Raw genomic sequence first — 17,848 nt, forward strand, 5'->3', positions numbered from 1 at the left:
AATATACTGTTGTCAATTCGGCCCCTTACAGACTGTGCTGCAGGAATATTCTACACAGCATGGCTCTGTGTTTTCAGTGATGCACACAATGTTTTCAGAATCCAGTTTGAGGGGAATCACGCTATCCTCTGCAAATACAAGTTATCAAAGAAATACAGGGCTAGGACCTAGTTCCACACGCACCCATTGAAGTGAAACCTTCATCATAGATCTTTCTTTCAAGAATTTGGCTTCCTATGAAATATAAAAGGGAAGTGGTAAGATTTGGCTGCCTTGATATCTAAAGCCTTTACAAACATTAAGCATATGACAGAGTATGAATGTGCCAGGTGGAGCAAGTGAAACAGTGACATGATACATCAGCTCTCTCCTCCCTGCTTGTACGCCTGTATTATGGGTATTTAATAGAAATACAGTGGAATTAACAGTAATGCCTATCATACAGCAGGGCAACCTGCTGAAATATTCCATACTTTACACATTAGCTAACAGGGGAGCTACTTAAGTCACTTTAAGTTGTTTTAAATTAACGGGAGATTTATCCTCAGGTTTTTCTGTATTTATGAAAAACAACCCAAGAACCAAGGAGCAGTTCTCCACCAGCGGAACAAGTCATAGTGCTTACTCCAACACTTGCATAACAGAGCTTACTTTTGCAGCACTATAGTGGGATGCAGTCACTTAAGAGTTACAATGCAATATATTGTGATTTACTACAATTGCTTCAGTTTGAGACTGCACAGGCAAGAAAACCGAATAAATGTTACATTTCTAGCACTGACAGCCAGAAATACATTACCAGAAGCACGCTATTACTAAAAGCCTCATTAGTACCACAGAAAAGCTAGAAAGTACAGCCATGGAAACAGCCATACGGCTTTTACTTTGAAATCATTTCTTCAAGAAAAAAAAAAAAAAAAAAAGAAAAAGACAATGAAATGTGTGTGAGGTCTGCGCGAGTCCAGCCCCAGATGTTTACAATGGGGCGCGGAGCAGCACCGAGGCTGCCGCGAACCCGAGCGCAGCGCGGGTGCCAGCGGAGCGGCGGCGGGAGGAAAAGCCCCTTCCCCGGGATCGGGGAGGGGGGGCGCGGGGCAGGCAGCCGCGCTGGGGCTCGGAAAGCGAAGAGCGTGTGTGCACGGGGGGAGATGGGTGCATTGTTTTAATATAGCGTTCTCGTCGAGGCGCGTTAATGACAGGGGATAATTATTTTCAGATGCGGGAGACAATGTCGTCTCCCTCTTCTCCCCCCCCAACCTTCGCTCCCCCACACGCTCCGCGCCACATCCTTTGCAAATCTTTTCTAATTTGCTCTTCTGCCAGGCAGCGGAGCGAGCGGTGCTCGGCGAAGCCATTTGCAAAGCAAATGCCTGCCGGAGAGCGAGGCAGAGGCGGGCGGGCAGCGGGGTCCCGGCAGAGCCCACCCCACCTCCGCCCCGAGCCCCCTCCCCGGCCCTTTCCCAGCCGGGGGCTCGGGCGCCGGGTTCGGGGGAGCCGCGGCCGGGGGAGCCGGCGTCCGAAGTCGGAGCCGTACTTACTGAAGGGGCAGTTCTCCTTCTTGGTGCCGCTGACCTTGCCGTTCTTCTCGATCTTGAGAAAGTACTTGTTGTAAGAGTAGAGCTTCCTCTTGCGCACGTCGCCTTGGAGGTGATTGTAGCTCCGCACGTGTCTCCCCGCACTGGAAGGAGAGGAGAAGGACGAGGGGAAGGAGGAGGATGATGAAGAAGAAGAGTTGGTGGCCTCCGGGGACAGCATGTCCTGGCCGAGGTCATGGCAGGTGACAGGCACAGAAGACACCAAGAAGAGCAGCAGCAAGCAGCAACAAGGCAGGTGGGAAAAGGCTGAGGCACCATTTGTCAGTATCCATTTGCACATTGTACTGAAACTCTGGGCGCTGGAAAATGTCTTATCAAAAGAAACATACTGGAAGGGTAAAACCTGGTAAAAAGCAAGTGGAGAGCCGGTGGTTGCTGCTTCTGGTTAGATCCCTCTGAGCTCTGATCTGGCCTGAAGTAAGTGCACCAACATCCATAACTCAGGGGACAAATCGCCTCAGAAGTTGCTGCCTTTTAATCCTTCGAGTCCTCCCTCAGAAAAAAGAGCTGTTGGTTTTTTTTGGGGGGGTTGCTGTGGTTAATCCTCTTTCCTTTTTCTCTTCCCCTCCCCCCCCCCCCCCCCCCACCACATACACACACACTCCCCAACCTGGTTTGAGACTTCCCAGTAGTTATTTTGTTCTCTTCCTCACTCCTTTCTTCACCATCTTAGATGCAGAAAGGTCTGAAAAATAGATGACAGCAAAGTGAACAACAACAACAACAAAAATAAATAATAACCAGCAGAAAGGGGTGCTGGAAGGGATTTTTCACACACACCCCTTTACACACACACTCGCACTCACACTTTGTGGCTTTGCACCTTCTTCTGATCCCCACCCCCTTGCCTTTTTGCAAATCCCAAACCAGTTGCACAACTCGTCCTTTCTCACTGACAACCCCAGAGGAGGCAGTTTCTTTGTTTTGCTTTGAATTCTCCAGAACAGTATTAAAAAAAAAAAAAAAAAATCCAGAGAGAGAAAGAAAGAAAGAGAGGGAAAAATCCCAACTTGTCTCCCTCCCTTCCCTTCCCTTCCCTTTCCTTTTCCCTTCCCTTCCCTCCCCCTTTGGTTGTAAACAGGTTGGAAGCTGTAGCCTAAATGTCAGCGATTACAAGTCAGAGGTGGGATGTGCCTCTGGTGGTCAACCCTTATTTGCAGGGGGTCAAGCAGCGGTGGGACATCTGAAACCCTTTTGCAGTTGGAGCGAGCAGTGCCTGCTGCGGAGGGAGCCTCAGGAGCTGCCCTGGCTTCCTCCGGGCGGCAGCGGCAGCAGCAGCCGCCGCCGCCTTCAGCTCGCTGCTAATTGCTCCTAAAGCGTTCTTCTCCTCGGAGTGCTGGCCACCAGCATGGCTTGGAGACTCATGCCTTACTAATTTCCCTGTCTTACGGGCTGAACCAATCCCCTCCAGGGAGGCTACCTTCCCCCTTCGCCCCCCCCCTCCAAGGAAAGAAAGAAAGAAAAAAAAAAAAAAAAAAAAAAGAACTTGTTTTCTAGCGGAGGATTTTATTTTATTTTTTGGCAGTGAAGTGCTTGAGAAAGCCACCTGGAGCTTGTTGCCTGCTAGATCTCCCCCTCCCCCCTGCTGGAGGAGGGGTTGGTGGAGGGGCTGGAAAGAAGTATATACTACAGGCAGACCCTGGAAAAGCAGATTATATGCTGGTCGGAGAGAGTAAAAAGGGAAGAGACATAATTAGCTCCTTTTCCTTCTTCTTTGCCAGCTTCCATGGAGGTCTTTCTCCCTCCTTTAATGAATCACTGATTTCTCGCTTCCGTTGCTGAAATAAAAAGTTCACACTTTAGCCTGCTCTTCCTTTTAAGCCTCTCAAGATTTATTGTGTCTCTTTCCCCACCCTCACCCTCCTTGTCTCAAAAGAAATCGGGGCCCTAAGTGACCATTTTCTAATTGCTAACATGAGTCATTTACCGAATCACGCGTCTGACTTCAAAGCAAAAGGGGCTTTATTGGGATTGCAAAGGTTTCCCCATAAAATCTGTCTGAATGTTTTGCTGTCTTTTTTTTTTTTTTTTTTTTTTTTTTTTTTCATTAATTAATGCAGTTTCCTTTGCCAGAAAGAAACACATTTTCCATTCCAAGGCTATTTTAAAGCGATTTTTCAAGCTATTATTTTCCTGGAGGGGCATATGTTGTTGGTTTTTCCTTTGATTCTGTCTCTCCTAATGGATTTGTCATTTCACATACTGAATGTTATGACAGATTCATATTTCTATCCCGTCACTGAACTGTCAACTTTCCCAGTAATTAACAGGCATCTTCCATATGATGTACTATCTTTTAACACCATAACAAGGGATCAGGGACTGACAGGATATGGGTGAGCATGCTAGACGTCGAATGTTGGTTCATTATTCAGTATTGTAAAATAACTGTTTTGGAATGCAAGTAGGTGGAACATTCACTAAGAGGACAGAGCAGCAGAGAAGTGAACCAGTGCAGAAACACAGGGAGTTACTCAATATGTAAAACCAAAACTTTTTTTGAAATACAGGCAGTTTAATAATGCAGATCAGTGGAATGCAATGGAAAACCGCCTGTGCAATTACATGTGGCATTTGGAGTCAGTCTTAATTTAAACAACAGAAAATCCAGAAAGGAACAAATAGTTCTAAAATTAGACTGATTCATTAGATTAGGATGTTAAATATATTGTTAACTTCACAACAGAAATTAGAAATGATTTTCTCCAATTATGGTGTTTATTCTGGAGAGAGTTAGCTCTTAAATTTATGTTCTCAGCTTCTGGGGGTGACATTTAAACAGCCTTAAAAATGAAACCATTTAATGTTAGAATCAATATGTTTTATGATGTTGTTTATGGTACTTCAGAGTATTTATTCTGCACGTATTTGCACTGAGTGCAGAGCATTTCAGAAAATTTTTGGTGAATCTGACTTAGGCTTTTCTTTTGTAGCAACTAATAAAAAAAGAAATAAAAACTAAATGAAAAGCAAAAGCCTACTTCTTGGTGAATGCCTGACAGCTTACGTGTATGTCTGCAAAGCTACTGTCAATGTTCACTTGCTGTTCAGGTCATGAATACAATATATTATCTCTAAAACTGAAGTGCTTTTGATTCCAGCAGATTAAAGAATAAATAAATGCCATAATGTTTTAAAAATATACATTTGAAGAAACCTTTAATTTCTGTGTTTTTTTCTGTCAAAAGCTGAAAAATGCAATGAATTGACATTTTAGGATCTCTGGTGGCAAGAGAAAATAGCAAGGTCAAACAGACATATTTAACCCCAACTCCTCTAAAAACAGGTACTATCTTGAATTGGTTCCTCTCCGGAAGAGGTCTGCTTAAACCTATATCTAGTTTGTGATGGATTGTATATCGATTTTAAAATCTTATGGTTAAATACAAAAGCTACGTGTCCAGAATTTCATATTAAATTTGCTTCTGTCAGGTGCAATATTCAGAGCAGTACTTAAAACTACTTCAATGCATAGGGAATGCGTTTCTATCCCATGTGATGACAGGGAGGGCATTAACAAAACGGAGTCCAAATGAAAAGCTGACATAGCTTTTTAGATTATATCTCATTCTTTTTTTCTACATTCTGTATAGCCTTTCTTTTACAGCACAGTTGAATCCCTAAATACCCCACTACTTTGTATTGTTAGGTCACCTCTTAGGTTAGCCTGAGAAAGCCTGAGAAAAGTTCCACAGGAAAGATGCACTATTTAACGGAATTCAATCTGTCCCAATAGATTTGAATCACTAACATAAATGTATGAATGTAGATTATATCTCTGTAATGAGGCCTGAATCATTCTCAGTTACTTCAAAGGACTGAAATTCAACCTTCCTTTTTAGCAGCAACAATCAGACCTTAATGGGTTCCTTTATTAATTGTTCCATTGCTACGTTTGAAAAGCAGCTACCTTCAGTCTGTGTCCTAGACTAGAAATGGTACCTGCTGCTTCTAAAACAGTGTTTCTGTTTTGACTTCTACTCTCTAAGATTTGGTTTCCTTTTCTGCAATTTTAGAAATGCCGAATAATCTTGACCCACCATGAATGAAATAAAGAAAATCCCTTTCTAAAAACAATGTGCAAAATGTAGAACACATGTTTTAAGCATTTTCATTTTGTGCTCTTTTATTGCCAAGGAATGTTCAGGGAAATGAATTGCACAGGTGAATGAAAAATAATCTCAACACAATATTTTTTTTTATATTTGTAGCAATTGCTTGTGTCATGTTTTGCCTTTTGATCAACAAGGGAGGGTTTTGTTGTTGTTGTTTTTCTTTCCTGTGTTAAGTAATTGACTTGAATCCAAGAAGGAGTATTTTAAGGTAGCTGGAATAGATTTTGCCTTGTATGATTTCCCTTAGGCAAGTCTTTATCTTTTCTGGTGTTGTAAATAAGTTCTGTGTATGTCTTTGAGTGTTAATATAATCAGCTAACTCTCAAATATCACCAGCCCCTTAGGTTGGGATGTTAGATAGCAATCATGCCCATTTGCTGCTTACAGTATGATGAGAGATGCACATGCATCTTCCGGTCATGGGACCCAATTCTGTTGTTATTCAAGGTGTTGGGAAATTCACCAATGTTTTCAGTGAGGGAGATCTGGGCTAGGAACCTGACTGACAGAGAGACAGTCCTGTTGGAAGTGAGGCAAGGAATGCCAAATGACAGTGATGGTTCAGATGTCTCCATCTGTATGACTAACTGCTGAACTTGGCTGTGTTGCAAAATGCTAATCACAGTTGTGAAGAAAAGGTGGTAGAACATGATGTCCACAATAGCCAGCCAGCAATGAGACAAGCCATTTGATTCAGGTTGCAATGTTGCTTGCTGAAATCTTTATACTGGGTAAAGAGTTTGTGGCCAGCAATAGCAGAGATTAAAGGCCATAGCATTTTATCTGAATGAACTGTGCCTTAAAGCTTGAAGGTAACTACATCATGGAGCTTGAAGGAAATAATTGTTGCAGTTGTTTTCTTCTGAGAAATCTGTGAAATCACTATTGTTATATTTGTCTTCCTTTTTCACCTCATAGCATACCTCCATGCCATTTAAGAAGTGTCCAAATACTAATATTATTCTAATTTTACATATAGAACAAGGTATAAAATAAGTCCTTAAGCTGTCAAAGAGAAAGATTGAAGGAGGTGTATGCCATATACCTCATCCATGTGAAGCTGGAATAAGACATCCAAAGACAGCATCCCATTTCAGCTGCCTGTAGTGGGATTTTGTAGTGTGTGGGATACATGGCTGAGCTCCTCTGTGCACATTCCTTTCAAGCTAAGCATCCAAAACTGGAAAAGAACTCCAGCAGAGTTTACACAGAGTTTAATAAAACGGACATGTCAGCATTTATTTTTTATTTAAAAACCATTTGCATTTCTAGGTCGGACGTAACAGTAGACAAATGCAAAAATAACCTGAGATAAACAGAATTTAGCTAAGGCAAACCTGGTTCCCCCTGAGTATACAGAATCACTGCTGAGAATGGTCAAGTGCCGTGCCCATGCTGTTAATAGTCCTCAGGATGGTGCTTACTCTCAGAGACCTGGTAGAAGCACAAAGGGCTGTCTGGGCTAGCACTGCCACTGGCAATATGTAATGATCATCTAGCATATACTATCTCATGTTTTAACACAGAATCAAAATATGGCAACTCTTAGGACTACAAGGGTCATATTCTTCTGAACAGATGTGTGAATTGTGGGATGAGCAGGATTTGGTCATTGTGATTTACCTCTTTACTTAGGTTGGATGTGTTTTTCACTCTTGGATGTATTGGAAAAGTTGTCTGAATGATGCACTTCAAGCAGACGATTAAGAAAATTGTTTATTCTTCTTAAAATGCTAATTATGGCTATTCTCTTGGAGTATGTTTATAGTTATGCTATGCCTGGCAAAAGAGATCTATAAATAATGTATGTGTGATGGTTGAAAATATCTGTGTGATTTGTGTTTGATAAATACAGCTTAAAGAAAAAAGTAAAAACATGCATTCTACAGAGGTCATCTAGACTACAGATCCCAGACAATGAGCTGTAGTAGTAGCTATGTGCATGGGTTAGACAGTGACTGTGTTTAGTAATGGTCTGCTGGCAGCCAGTTTTACTTTGCAGAAGAAAAATTAAAAAGGCAATATTTTCAAGGAAAGGATTTGTTTTTCTTTCTAATTTCATACAGAACTAACAAGAATACAGGCCACTTAAATATTTTCTATAAATATGAGTGATTGAGAACAAAACCATAAGAAACTGCCAGGAAGGGGTAAATGCCAGTGAGGTCTGCATAATTCTCCCTTCCTTCCTTCCTTCCTTCCTTCCTTCCTTCCTTCCTTCCTTCCTTCCTTCCTTCCTTCCTTCCTTCCTTCCTTCCTTCCTTCCTTCCTTCCTTCCTTCCTTCCTTCCTTCCTTCCTTCCTTCCTTCCTTCCTTCCTTCCTTCCTTCCTTCCTTCCTTCCTTCCTTCCTTCCTTCCTTCCTTCCTTCCTTCCTTCCTTCCTTCCTTCCTTCCTTCCTTCCTTCCTTCCTTCCTTCCTTCCTTCCTTCCTTCCTTCCTTCCTTCCTTCCTTCCTTCCTTCCTTCCTTCCTTCCTTCCTTCCTTCCTTCCTTCCTTCCTTCCTTCCTTCCTTCCTTCCTTCCTTCCTTCCTTCCTTCCTTCCTTCCTTCCTTCCTTCCTTCCTTCCTTCCTTCCTTCCTTCCTTCCTTCCTCCAATCTCATCTAAGCCTAAATTTTCCATTGGAAAAACAATGATGGCTGAGGAAATACTTTGTGCCTTCTGATAGTCACTCTATACACATAAGCCAATACAGCAATACACCCATGGGTTTTCCTTGTAATGGATTTTGCTACCACACTTAGTCACTGAATCTCTGTGTGATTTTATTTTCATTTTGCCAATAGCAGTCTCTCACACTGTTTTCAGACCTCAGCTGATTTGGTGTGCCTAGACTTGAATCAAAATTATTATTTGAAATGAACTTGTGTGCAGTGTTAATACTTGGAAAAGATAAGCTGACCTTTTATGTGGATAAAAGTGGGATACTGGTGAATTTATCCCCCCACCCTGGTTATCCTAGCTGTTTATACAACTTCTGAAGATACACTGTAAACATTTCACTACTGCTTCACAAGATCCAAATCTTCACCTGAAAGAAGGTGTTGGCTTATTTATGATATTGAAGCTCCTGTTCTTTGGAGGAAGATTTCCAGAAAAAGGGACAATTTTGTACTTAAATGTGTAAAATCATCTTTGTGTCTTTGTATTGTATTTCTTAATTTACTGGAAAAGGTGCTTATATAGGATGCAACTGAGACAAAATGAAAAAAAAATATATATATTTATTTATTTAATAAACAGAATTGTGTATCCTGAAAGGTGCTAACTATCAGTATTCTTTCTGGATCCAACCAAGATCCCTTTTACACAGGCAACAAAGCCAAACCAAAAATCTGCAGCTCTGCTAGGCTCCATCCTTCTTCAGTGCTACTGGAAGGGAGTGAAGAAGTCACTTCTAGGCATTGCTTGTGGAGCTATTTGAAACAGAGCTGACAGCTAGGAACATCAGCCCAACAGCTGAACATGCTTGCCTCACCACAGGCAACCAGGGTAGCCAGCTGGGCTCCCTCTGAGCTAGTTAATAGCTCACACATTGCAGGGGGAGCTCACACATTGCCTCTTCTTTGTCAGTTAATTTGTAGCAGTCACTGGAATTACTTCTGTGAGTAAGCACCTCTCAGCGTGAGGAAGGGTGATGGAAGCAAGCCCTCCACTAGCTGGGCAGTGCTCAGGAGGGCTGGAAAGCAAAGGACAGCTCCTGATTCCCCTCTGGCTGAGCAGGCAGCACCAGAGACACCACCAGCTAGGCTGGGCACCTGTCAGCCTTCCTGAGTGCTATAACCTGGGAAATACCTGGCATACTGGGGCTTAATGGGGCACATCCACTTTTCCAAAGACTTTAACCGTACCCCTTTCATGTACTTATCAGACAAATGAGTCTCACTGAAGATACCGTAAAGAAAAGAAATAAACTTAAATGGAGTCACTTGAAGTCTGTGGGATTTTTTTCCAAAGCATGTCATAGCTTAGGGTATCCTAGTACCCTTAATGTCATTACTAAGAACACCATGACTCAGGTATAATTTCTCAGCTGTGTGCAATCTTATTATTTTGTCCTGGAGTTCAGAAAGAACAGACGGGCTTTACTGCTGTCCTCACCATCAAAAAACAAATCCCTTAAAGCTAGCATATTCCTGAGTTGTGATCTTTTTAAGGATGATTTTCTTCTGTTCAATAGCTGATTATGGTTTTGGAAATTCAGCTTAATTAAATCTATATTTATTAGCAGATTGTTTAGCTTTTTATGAGGATCAAAACACAGAGATAAAGGAAAACAGTATGGTATCTTCTTTCTAGCATTATTTAAAACGTTTACAGCATGTTAAAGTTTTAAGCAACTCTGAAGAGCAGTCATCCATTCTGCAAAGCTTAAAGAAATTATTTTTCTTTATGACATGTGGGTAATAACTGACCACACAGATCCAAATTATTTCAGATTTTAACTGAGCTGACAGTCACTGATGATAATAATTAGCTCCTAATTGTCAGATTCTCAAAAAATGGCATCACGTTTCATGTATTGTACATGCAGTTAAAAGTAAAGAACTCTGACAATGACACATTGTTTTTTTGTATGCCAGTAACTGGTAAAATACTTTCCTTGTATGTTTCTAAATATTCAAACAAACAAACAAACAAACTTCTGCATTTTTTTTCAGTGCAGCTCAGGAATACAAGCCCCTATATAAAGGCTGGAATCTGACAAACCAAGAGATGTCACTGATCATAACAAGCAGCAAAAGCCTGTGTATATGGTATACACTTATTCTGAGCAGCTTTCAAAAGCATAGAAGGGCATCTTGCAGCCAAAGAATGAAGAGGGGAAGCCAAAAAAGGAGAGGCACTCCCTTTCTTGCTCTTCTACTGTGCTTGTGATGCTGCCTTGCTTCATGTATTCCTTCCAGCCCTGAATCACCAAGTTATCCTATTCATGTGATTACTGGGAAAAGAATATCATCTTGGAACCTTTTTTGTGTATCTGAACGATAGCAATATAAACAGAAAAGAACAAGTTACTTAACTAGCAAATGTTGACTGTCTTCTGTGGAAAAGTACTATGTAATAGAAAAAGCTGAGGAGAGCATATGGAAGGGCTGAACAGATAAACCTACATAAATAATTTGTGTATTACAATTACACAAAAAAATTACAATTTCCACAGATTATTCAGGTATAAAATTACATGCTTAATTTTTGAGATATTCAACACTAGTTCTTTTAATGCCTTCTAAAGTTTTATGAATCTGTTGTACAAATGATTTAACAAAACTGTGGTGACCTTTTCTTCAGCTTGCCTCACGTTAGTGTGACTTATGGGTACTTGGGTCAGATGTACACCTAAAGACAGACAAACTCTTCAATTAATTAACAATTTTATTAGTTAGTAAATTATTGAAGAGTCAAAAAATTGTTCTTTTCAAAAAGCTCTGGGCATGAATGTCAGCTAGTTAGATTCATGGTAACTCAATAGTGATAACTCAGGAAAAATCAAAAAACATTTACAAATGACATATTACTTAGACCATAAAATTTCATTACAAAACAGCCTTTTTGGTCTTGGTTCCCTATGGACATGCATTTAAATTTGTCAACAAATGACATCCTCAGATAAACCACCACAAGTCAGATCTTCCTTATCTCACAGCCGAAATGAAAAGGATTACTTTCTCTGTGGGTGTAGAGGTGAGGGGAATAAATGTCTTTTTATCTCAGCAGTTTGCAGTAAAACGTCCTCTTCCATCAGACTAAATCTGTGACCTATTTTGCTGCTCCACTGTACACTTTGCTCCCTACTGGCCTTCAGGAAGAGTACCTTTCCATTCCATTTCTCTTGCAATTGCTTTGTATCCTCAGATGGGAGCTAGAGAGAAGCCATACCTGTCACAAAATGGAATATTGTCCATTTAGTATATTTGAGATCTGGTCAGATATGTGCAGTATTGTGGACCCCGAAAACAGCCTATCCTATTCACAACATGGAGCATCTGCAGAGAAGTGGATGAATGATGGTTTGGATGTCATATCCCCAGTTTATTGATTGATGGCTGATATGTGTGATGGCTGATATCTTTCTGAACCATGAAGGTTTGGGGGTAGGGAGTGTCCTGGCACTGAGAATGACTGTGCTCATCCTGGATTTCTGGGAAAATCAGATCAATCAATGTTGGCTAATATGTAAAAATATTGTCTTCTTCAACAGGGGCAAAGTGCATGTCATTACTATGAAGAGATAATTACTGAGACTAAGAATGTGAAGTTAACAAATGCAAGTCCATTCACCAAATCATAATATGTTCTACCTAGTAAAATTAGATAGAAAGCACAGTCCATAAATAACATGCTCTAATGTATCAGGTCTTCAAAGAAAACTGGACTTGGCCCTGAAAAACTTTGAGCCCTTTGCCAGCCAACCACTCAATTTCTTAAGCAGGTGTTTAATCATTTGAATATTTCAGTAAATTTCAAGATGATCATATATATACTTAAAACTAAGTGTGTGTTTAGGTACTCTTAAGGCAGGGTTTTTCAGCTTACTAAGACTTTCTGCCAGCTTAGAATTTTGGGTATCAGGAGTGAGATTATAAAGATTTTTAAGGTGTTAAAAACAACCCAAAGTGTGAGAAGACAAACAAATTTTGCATGGCATATTTTCAAGTCTTAAAGATACTAACATTTTCATAATTTGAAAGAATAATACCAAAGTAATTGTTATATATCCTCCCAGGAGACCATCATTATTATGACACAATGTTTGTTACTTTTGATGAGCGTTACAAGGAACTGGTAGGTTATATGATCTTTTTCATGGGAAGATTTAAAAGCAAGTGACAAAGATTCTAGATATGTTTTTCTAGGTGGACCAGATCTAGTGCAGTGGTAAATTTAGATGATCACTAAATTCCTTTTCTATAGTTTTTGTAATTTTGAAGTAGCCAAACAACTCTTGTTTAAAGCTTAACAAAATAGTTGCATTACTAAGTGACATCTGTGAAACTACAGCATAAGCAAGAACAGGGCAAGCTCTCATCCTTTCACAATAATTTATTTTCCATTTCTTTTTTTTATGAGGATCCTTTCTCTCTAAAACTCTAATTCTGCAAAACTTAGAGAATAAACAGGACTCAAATTTCAGTTGATTCTGGGCAGCTGACTTCAACAGATTCTATGTGGTTTTCCTGCACTGACCAAATTGCAGAAAATATATCAGGGCGTGGCAATCCTAGAAATTCCCTGGAAATTCCCTGTGCAGACTAAGGAAGACAGTAATTAATGCTCCTTCATCCTGAATTGATTTTTTTTTCATCCTGCCTATAGATTTTGCAATGTAGTATGTGTGTTATGTGTGCACATCCCCCAGGATCTTGACGTAGCAACTTTTTTTATATAGTGCATGAATACCTGTCAGACAGTATGAGTGCTTGATCATAACTGAGTGAAAAAATCAATAATATAGCAGAAAAAGGCTTCTAATTTAATTTCTAGTACTTGTTTTTTATTATTATTATTATTTTTTTTTTGTAGCTATCCTATGCATCCATATAGAGACTTTGCTCTCTGGAAAAACAAACAAACAAGCAAACAAACAAACCATTAAATTCTGGGATAAAAATTTCCCATACATCAAAAATGACATTCCATTTAAGCACTGCTTTTTTTTTTTTTCTTTTTTCTTTTTTTCTCTCCCTATAATAATTGCTGTGTGATTTTGATTTAGAAAGACAAGTGAACAACATTTAAAGTCTTCAAGACTCACTATTGCTTTACTGTAACATATGAATAACTTTGCTTGTTAAGTGAACATTTGTAACCAATTAGTCTGAAGAATGCATCTTTGCAGCTGAGAAAAAGACTTCAGCTACCCCTTTTCTAGTGCCTTGGACATTGGTCTGCTTTGACAGCTGCAAGAAAGAGGTGTGCTTGGCTCACTAAGATATTTAGCTGGGGATGATAACAGAGAATAGGTAGACTATGTTCCTTTTACTCTTCAGGTGCTGAGTTAGAGGAAGGGATATTTTGCTGGTGATATTAACTGTAATAGAAAGGGAGAAAGTCAGAGAGGCTATCTGATTCACAAGGGTTTCCTCTGTCATAATGACGTTTATTTGTCACGCTAACTTTAACTTGCCAAGGCTAAGTTAAAATCCAGGCCCTAGACTAATTCTTCAGCTTGCTTACTCTTAGAGCTCCTGTTGGCTTTAAAATTGTGTCAAAAAGGTACGTACTCCATTAGTTTCAAGTACTCCATTAGTTTGTCTTTTATTGAGTCAGCCTTTATGTTATTTTCTGTATAGATAAAAGTTATGAAAATCAGGGAATTATATCAAGAGTTATATCCTCAGATAGTTCAAACAAATAACTCAGTAATAAAAACTCAGGAAGTGGTAATTTATGCTGCTACAGATCCTGACTGAATCAGCCTCTTCAGAAATATGTGTGCACATATCACACACATCCCCTGTTTTACAAATGGCTTTTTGCAATGTTCTTGAAACTAGCTATAATAAATATTGTTTTAATTATTATTAACAATATTATTATTAATTTTTAGCTGACCTGAACTAGAAGGACCTGAACATAGACCTGAACAGAGACAATGTTTTACTCATGTTAGAATAGTACCTGATTATACCTTTATGTGACTATCAGACTGTCATTTCTTACTGGTAAGTGCAAGATATCTAAACATTCATATTTCTATTAGAAAAAACATGTTATAAAATTGGAATCAGAACTGAATCAGTGTCAGAGCTTCCAGAAATTGCAGAGTGACTGTAGACATCATCATTTCTACATGTGAGCTCCTGTCTGTTTCTGTGCAATGTAACTACTATGATAACCTGATCATAATGATGGATTTTGGCATTGTGGTGTTTGTCATCACATTCCATAAGTACCTCATACTTCACTGCTAGTGAAGAAGGTACAGCATCTTGCACATGCATTGTTGTCTATATGCCGAAGAGAAACCATTCTGACTTGTTAATCACTCTGTTGAAGGTTAGATGCTGTTTTGGACCAAAGGATGTCATCTTTTTCTTTGAATTTATAGACACTTCAGGTAAATCTTCAGTCAAATGAAGTAGGAATCAGAACCACGAAACAGAGGTGAAGGGACAAGCAGTGATCTTTCATCCCCAGGTTATTACTAATGTGATGAGATGCTTCAGTTCTAATCCTTCTGCCTGAAGAAGATTTAAATTCAAATCTTGATCCATTAAAGTGCATGAGCCATATTAGTCAAAATAATGGCATTTTCTTCCTTCTTGATTATAATGTTGCTATTCCACTTTGCATGGACTGTTGTCCAGAAAAACAAAACAAAACAAAACAAAAAACAAAAAACCAAACAACAACAATTCTAACACTGTAACTCGGGGTTAAAACATTGTTTTTAAAATAAAGATCTGGGTTTCAATTGCTGCTCCATGGTCTGTTTATGTGTTTTATGACTTTCTAATGCAACATAAATAAGCAGCAGTTCAAGCAGGCACCGAAATTTAAGTCTCTCTTTTCACAGGTACAGTTGTTAACACTCACTGGATTGAATCCCTTACTGAGATAAGGAGATTTAGTTTCAGGATTCCAGCATGACATGTGCTGAATCTGTGATACGTGAATGTGCATACACTGGTGTGCTGAGTTGCGTGGTCCTGTTTAATTTTAGTTGCTCAGGTGCTTTTATACATGCAAGAAGTTGATTTCTGGCTTTTTTTTGATGCGCAAGACACCTATGATCTTTAAAGTATCTTTGAGCAAAGGTTTTTGAAAGTTCAGAATTAGATGCATAAACCTGTCTTATGTCCCATTTTAGGTACCTCAAATAGCCCTGGGTTAATATTATTTGCTTGAGGGTAGTGCTATGAGATAAATTATATCCCACATGCCCAGACTACTTTTTGCTTTCAGAAAGGATAAAATCACAGAAAAATATGAAAACAATATAAGTGAATTATGAGAGCATTATCAAGAAATCTCAAAATGGAGATCTCAGTGAAAATCCAGGTTACATACTAGGAAATAGAGGTACAAACTATGGAAATGACTTGCCAAAGGCTATCTAGAAGTCCAGTAGCAGGAGTAAGAGCCAAATTTCCATCTGGTATTCCATCTATGCATCAAACTCTTCCCCACAGTGTCCATTAACTTTGAATTGTAAAATACCTGAAAAAATAAGGTTATGCTCATCAGCTCTTAATTCATTTGTTATTTTGCTCATCTGATGTAGTTTAAAATGTTAAGAAATAAACCATTGAATTTGCTTCTCTATTTCTCAATTACATCTTGCCTTTCCTTTTAAATTACTGCCAGTTTTGTAGATCTGTAACTTTGAATATGCTGGGCTTTCCTTAAAACATTGATTAAAATTTACATTTACTAGCTTTTTATCAATAAAGATTTATTTATTTATTTATTTATTATTTCATAAATATTAGGGCTAAGAATAACTCTAATGGCTATCAGATCTAACTTGCTTTTTAATGTATGGTACCAAAAGCTCCTCTTTCATGTATCTATTTTCCACACAGTTCTTGCAGCTAGTACAATAACTGGTGGTTAAAAGAACTTCATAGAAGCCTTCAACAGTAATGTGCAATCAGTAATGTGGGACAAGCCCCAGGTATGACATCCACTGGCTTATGGACTAGAAATTCACAAATCAGTATAATAGCTGAAGCCCCAAAAATCAAAATTGAAGCAATATAAAGATATTCCGGTCATATGAAAGGAAAACAATTGGTTTCTAAGTTTAGGACATTTATTTTTGGATTAAATATTGAAGAAACTGCTGGTTTTTTTTCCTGCTCTTACTGTATTTTTGAGATTTTAAAATTTTCCATCAATTTTAAAGAACAAATAGTTTAATTTATAATCATAATCAACAGATGCATTCAAAAATAGATATTCTCTCTTTCCCTTTTGTGCCATGGCAAATAATCTTTTAGCTCTGATGAAAGGAAAAGGAAGTTTTGTGTATCTTATATAATGCTGAATTTTTTCCTCATTAAAGCTAAAGATAGCAGAACTGATTCTGTTGTAATTTTTGTTTCAGAGTATCAAAGCTTTGGAAAATATTAATGTCATGTAAAATGAGGGTTGACATTTCTACATCACTAGTCTTTGTGTTAGTCAGAATGGAATAGAAGAAGATGTTGCAGTGAATGAGATCTTACAGTGCCAATTTTTTCATATGCCATGTCCTTTACAAAAATGTGCTCCACTTTTGTAGGAAAAAAAAAAAAAAAAAAGAAGGTAATGAGAGAGAAATTGACATGTCTAGCTTTATGTGTTGCTGTAGAACCTTGAGATGTTAGAATTGTGATTTTTTTTTTCAATCTTTTTTTTTTTTTTCTTTTATTTCTGTGAAAAGCTTAGAGAGGAAAATTCTGAATAATGAAGACAAGTCCAAGCAGTCAGTTTATCTTTTTTTTTCAAAGTTTCCTATTGATGTAAGATTAAATATCCACAAACATTAGAAATAAATAGGGTATTTCAAGAACAAAAGCATCCTCTATCAAGTCCTTGGCAGACTGCCATATCCCAAAATGTCCCAGGTAGTTGCTGTCATCAGAAGGTTCACAATCAAAATTCACACATTGGAGGAAGCCCTACCCACACAAACCTGTCTATTCACAATTTTTGATCCAAAAAGAGGAGACATCAGCTGGGAAATGGTCTACAGTGTCTTCTGGATCAGGCTAACAGTGAGTTTTTTTTTTGAGGTTGAGTACAAGTCTTTGCAAAACTTTGTAGATTGCAGTATCCCAGCCTGTTAGTCCTTACAGTAATGTAATTCTGTTGGCAAATTTTGAAAAGTTTTTGTGCCAATATCAAGATTTCACAGAGTTTCTGCTCTATGATTGGCCTGCCATCCTGTTGGCCAGGGTTCCCTTTAGCTGCAAGAACAGTAGCCACAGAAAAGGCACTGACAGGGAATCTGAAAGATTTGGAAAAGAATTTGTTGTGAAGAATGGCTATTTTTACCCTCCTACTCTCTTGTGGGTAGTTGATGACAGATCAACTACCAAGCACTTTAGTAGAGGGGAAGAATCTCTTTCTTGCTTGAAGACTGTCCAAGACCTTACACTATACTAAATATTGCATATCCATATAACAAATGATAGGTCTTGTCCCACTTA

The 17,848-nt window shown here is 38.8% G+C and overlaps 1 protein-coding gene across 2 annotated transcripts in view; it reads right to left on the minus strand.

The window, feature by feature from the left end:
- FGF10 (fibroblast growth factor 10) overlaps positions 1-2,905 on the minus strand; it is a 64,996-nt gene extending 62,091 nt beyond the window's left edge. Inside the window, exons 1-3 of one of the 2 annotated variants that reach the window (XM_084305780.1) lie at positions 2,710-2,905; positions 2,206-2,280; positions 1,539-2,102 (exon numbers count right to left, since the gene is read on the minus strand). In XM_084305780.1, coding sequence (XP_084161906.1) covers positions 1,539-1,875 — 337 coding nt within the window. In that variant the 5' untranslated portion in view covers positions 1,876-2,102; positions 2,206-2,280; positions 2,710-2,905. Of the gene's footprint in view, positions 1-1,538; positions 2,103-2,205; positions 2,281-2,401; positions 2,524-2,709 lie in introns of those variants that run through there. The other variant, XM_084305779.1, reaches the window with a different exon arrangement.
- Between the last annotated feature and the right edge of the window lie 14,943 nt (positions 2,906-17,848).

Source organism: Netta rufina, assembly GCF_964035555.1.
Source record: "Netta rufina genome assembly, chromosome: Z".
Lineage (NCBI taxonomy): Eukaryota > Metazoa > Chordata > Aves > Anseriformes > Anatidae > Netta > Netta rufina.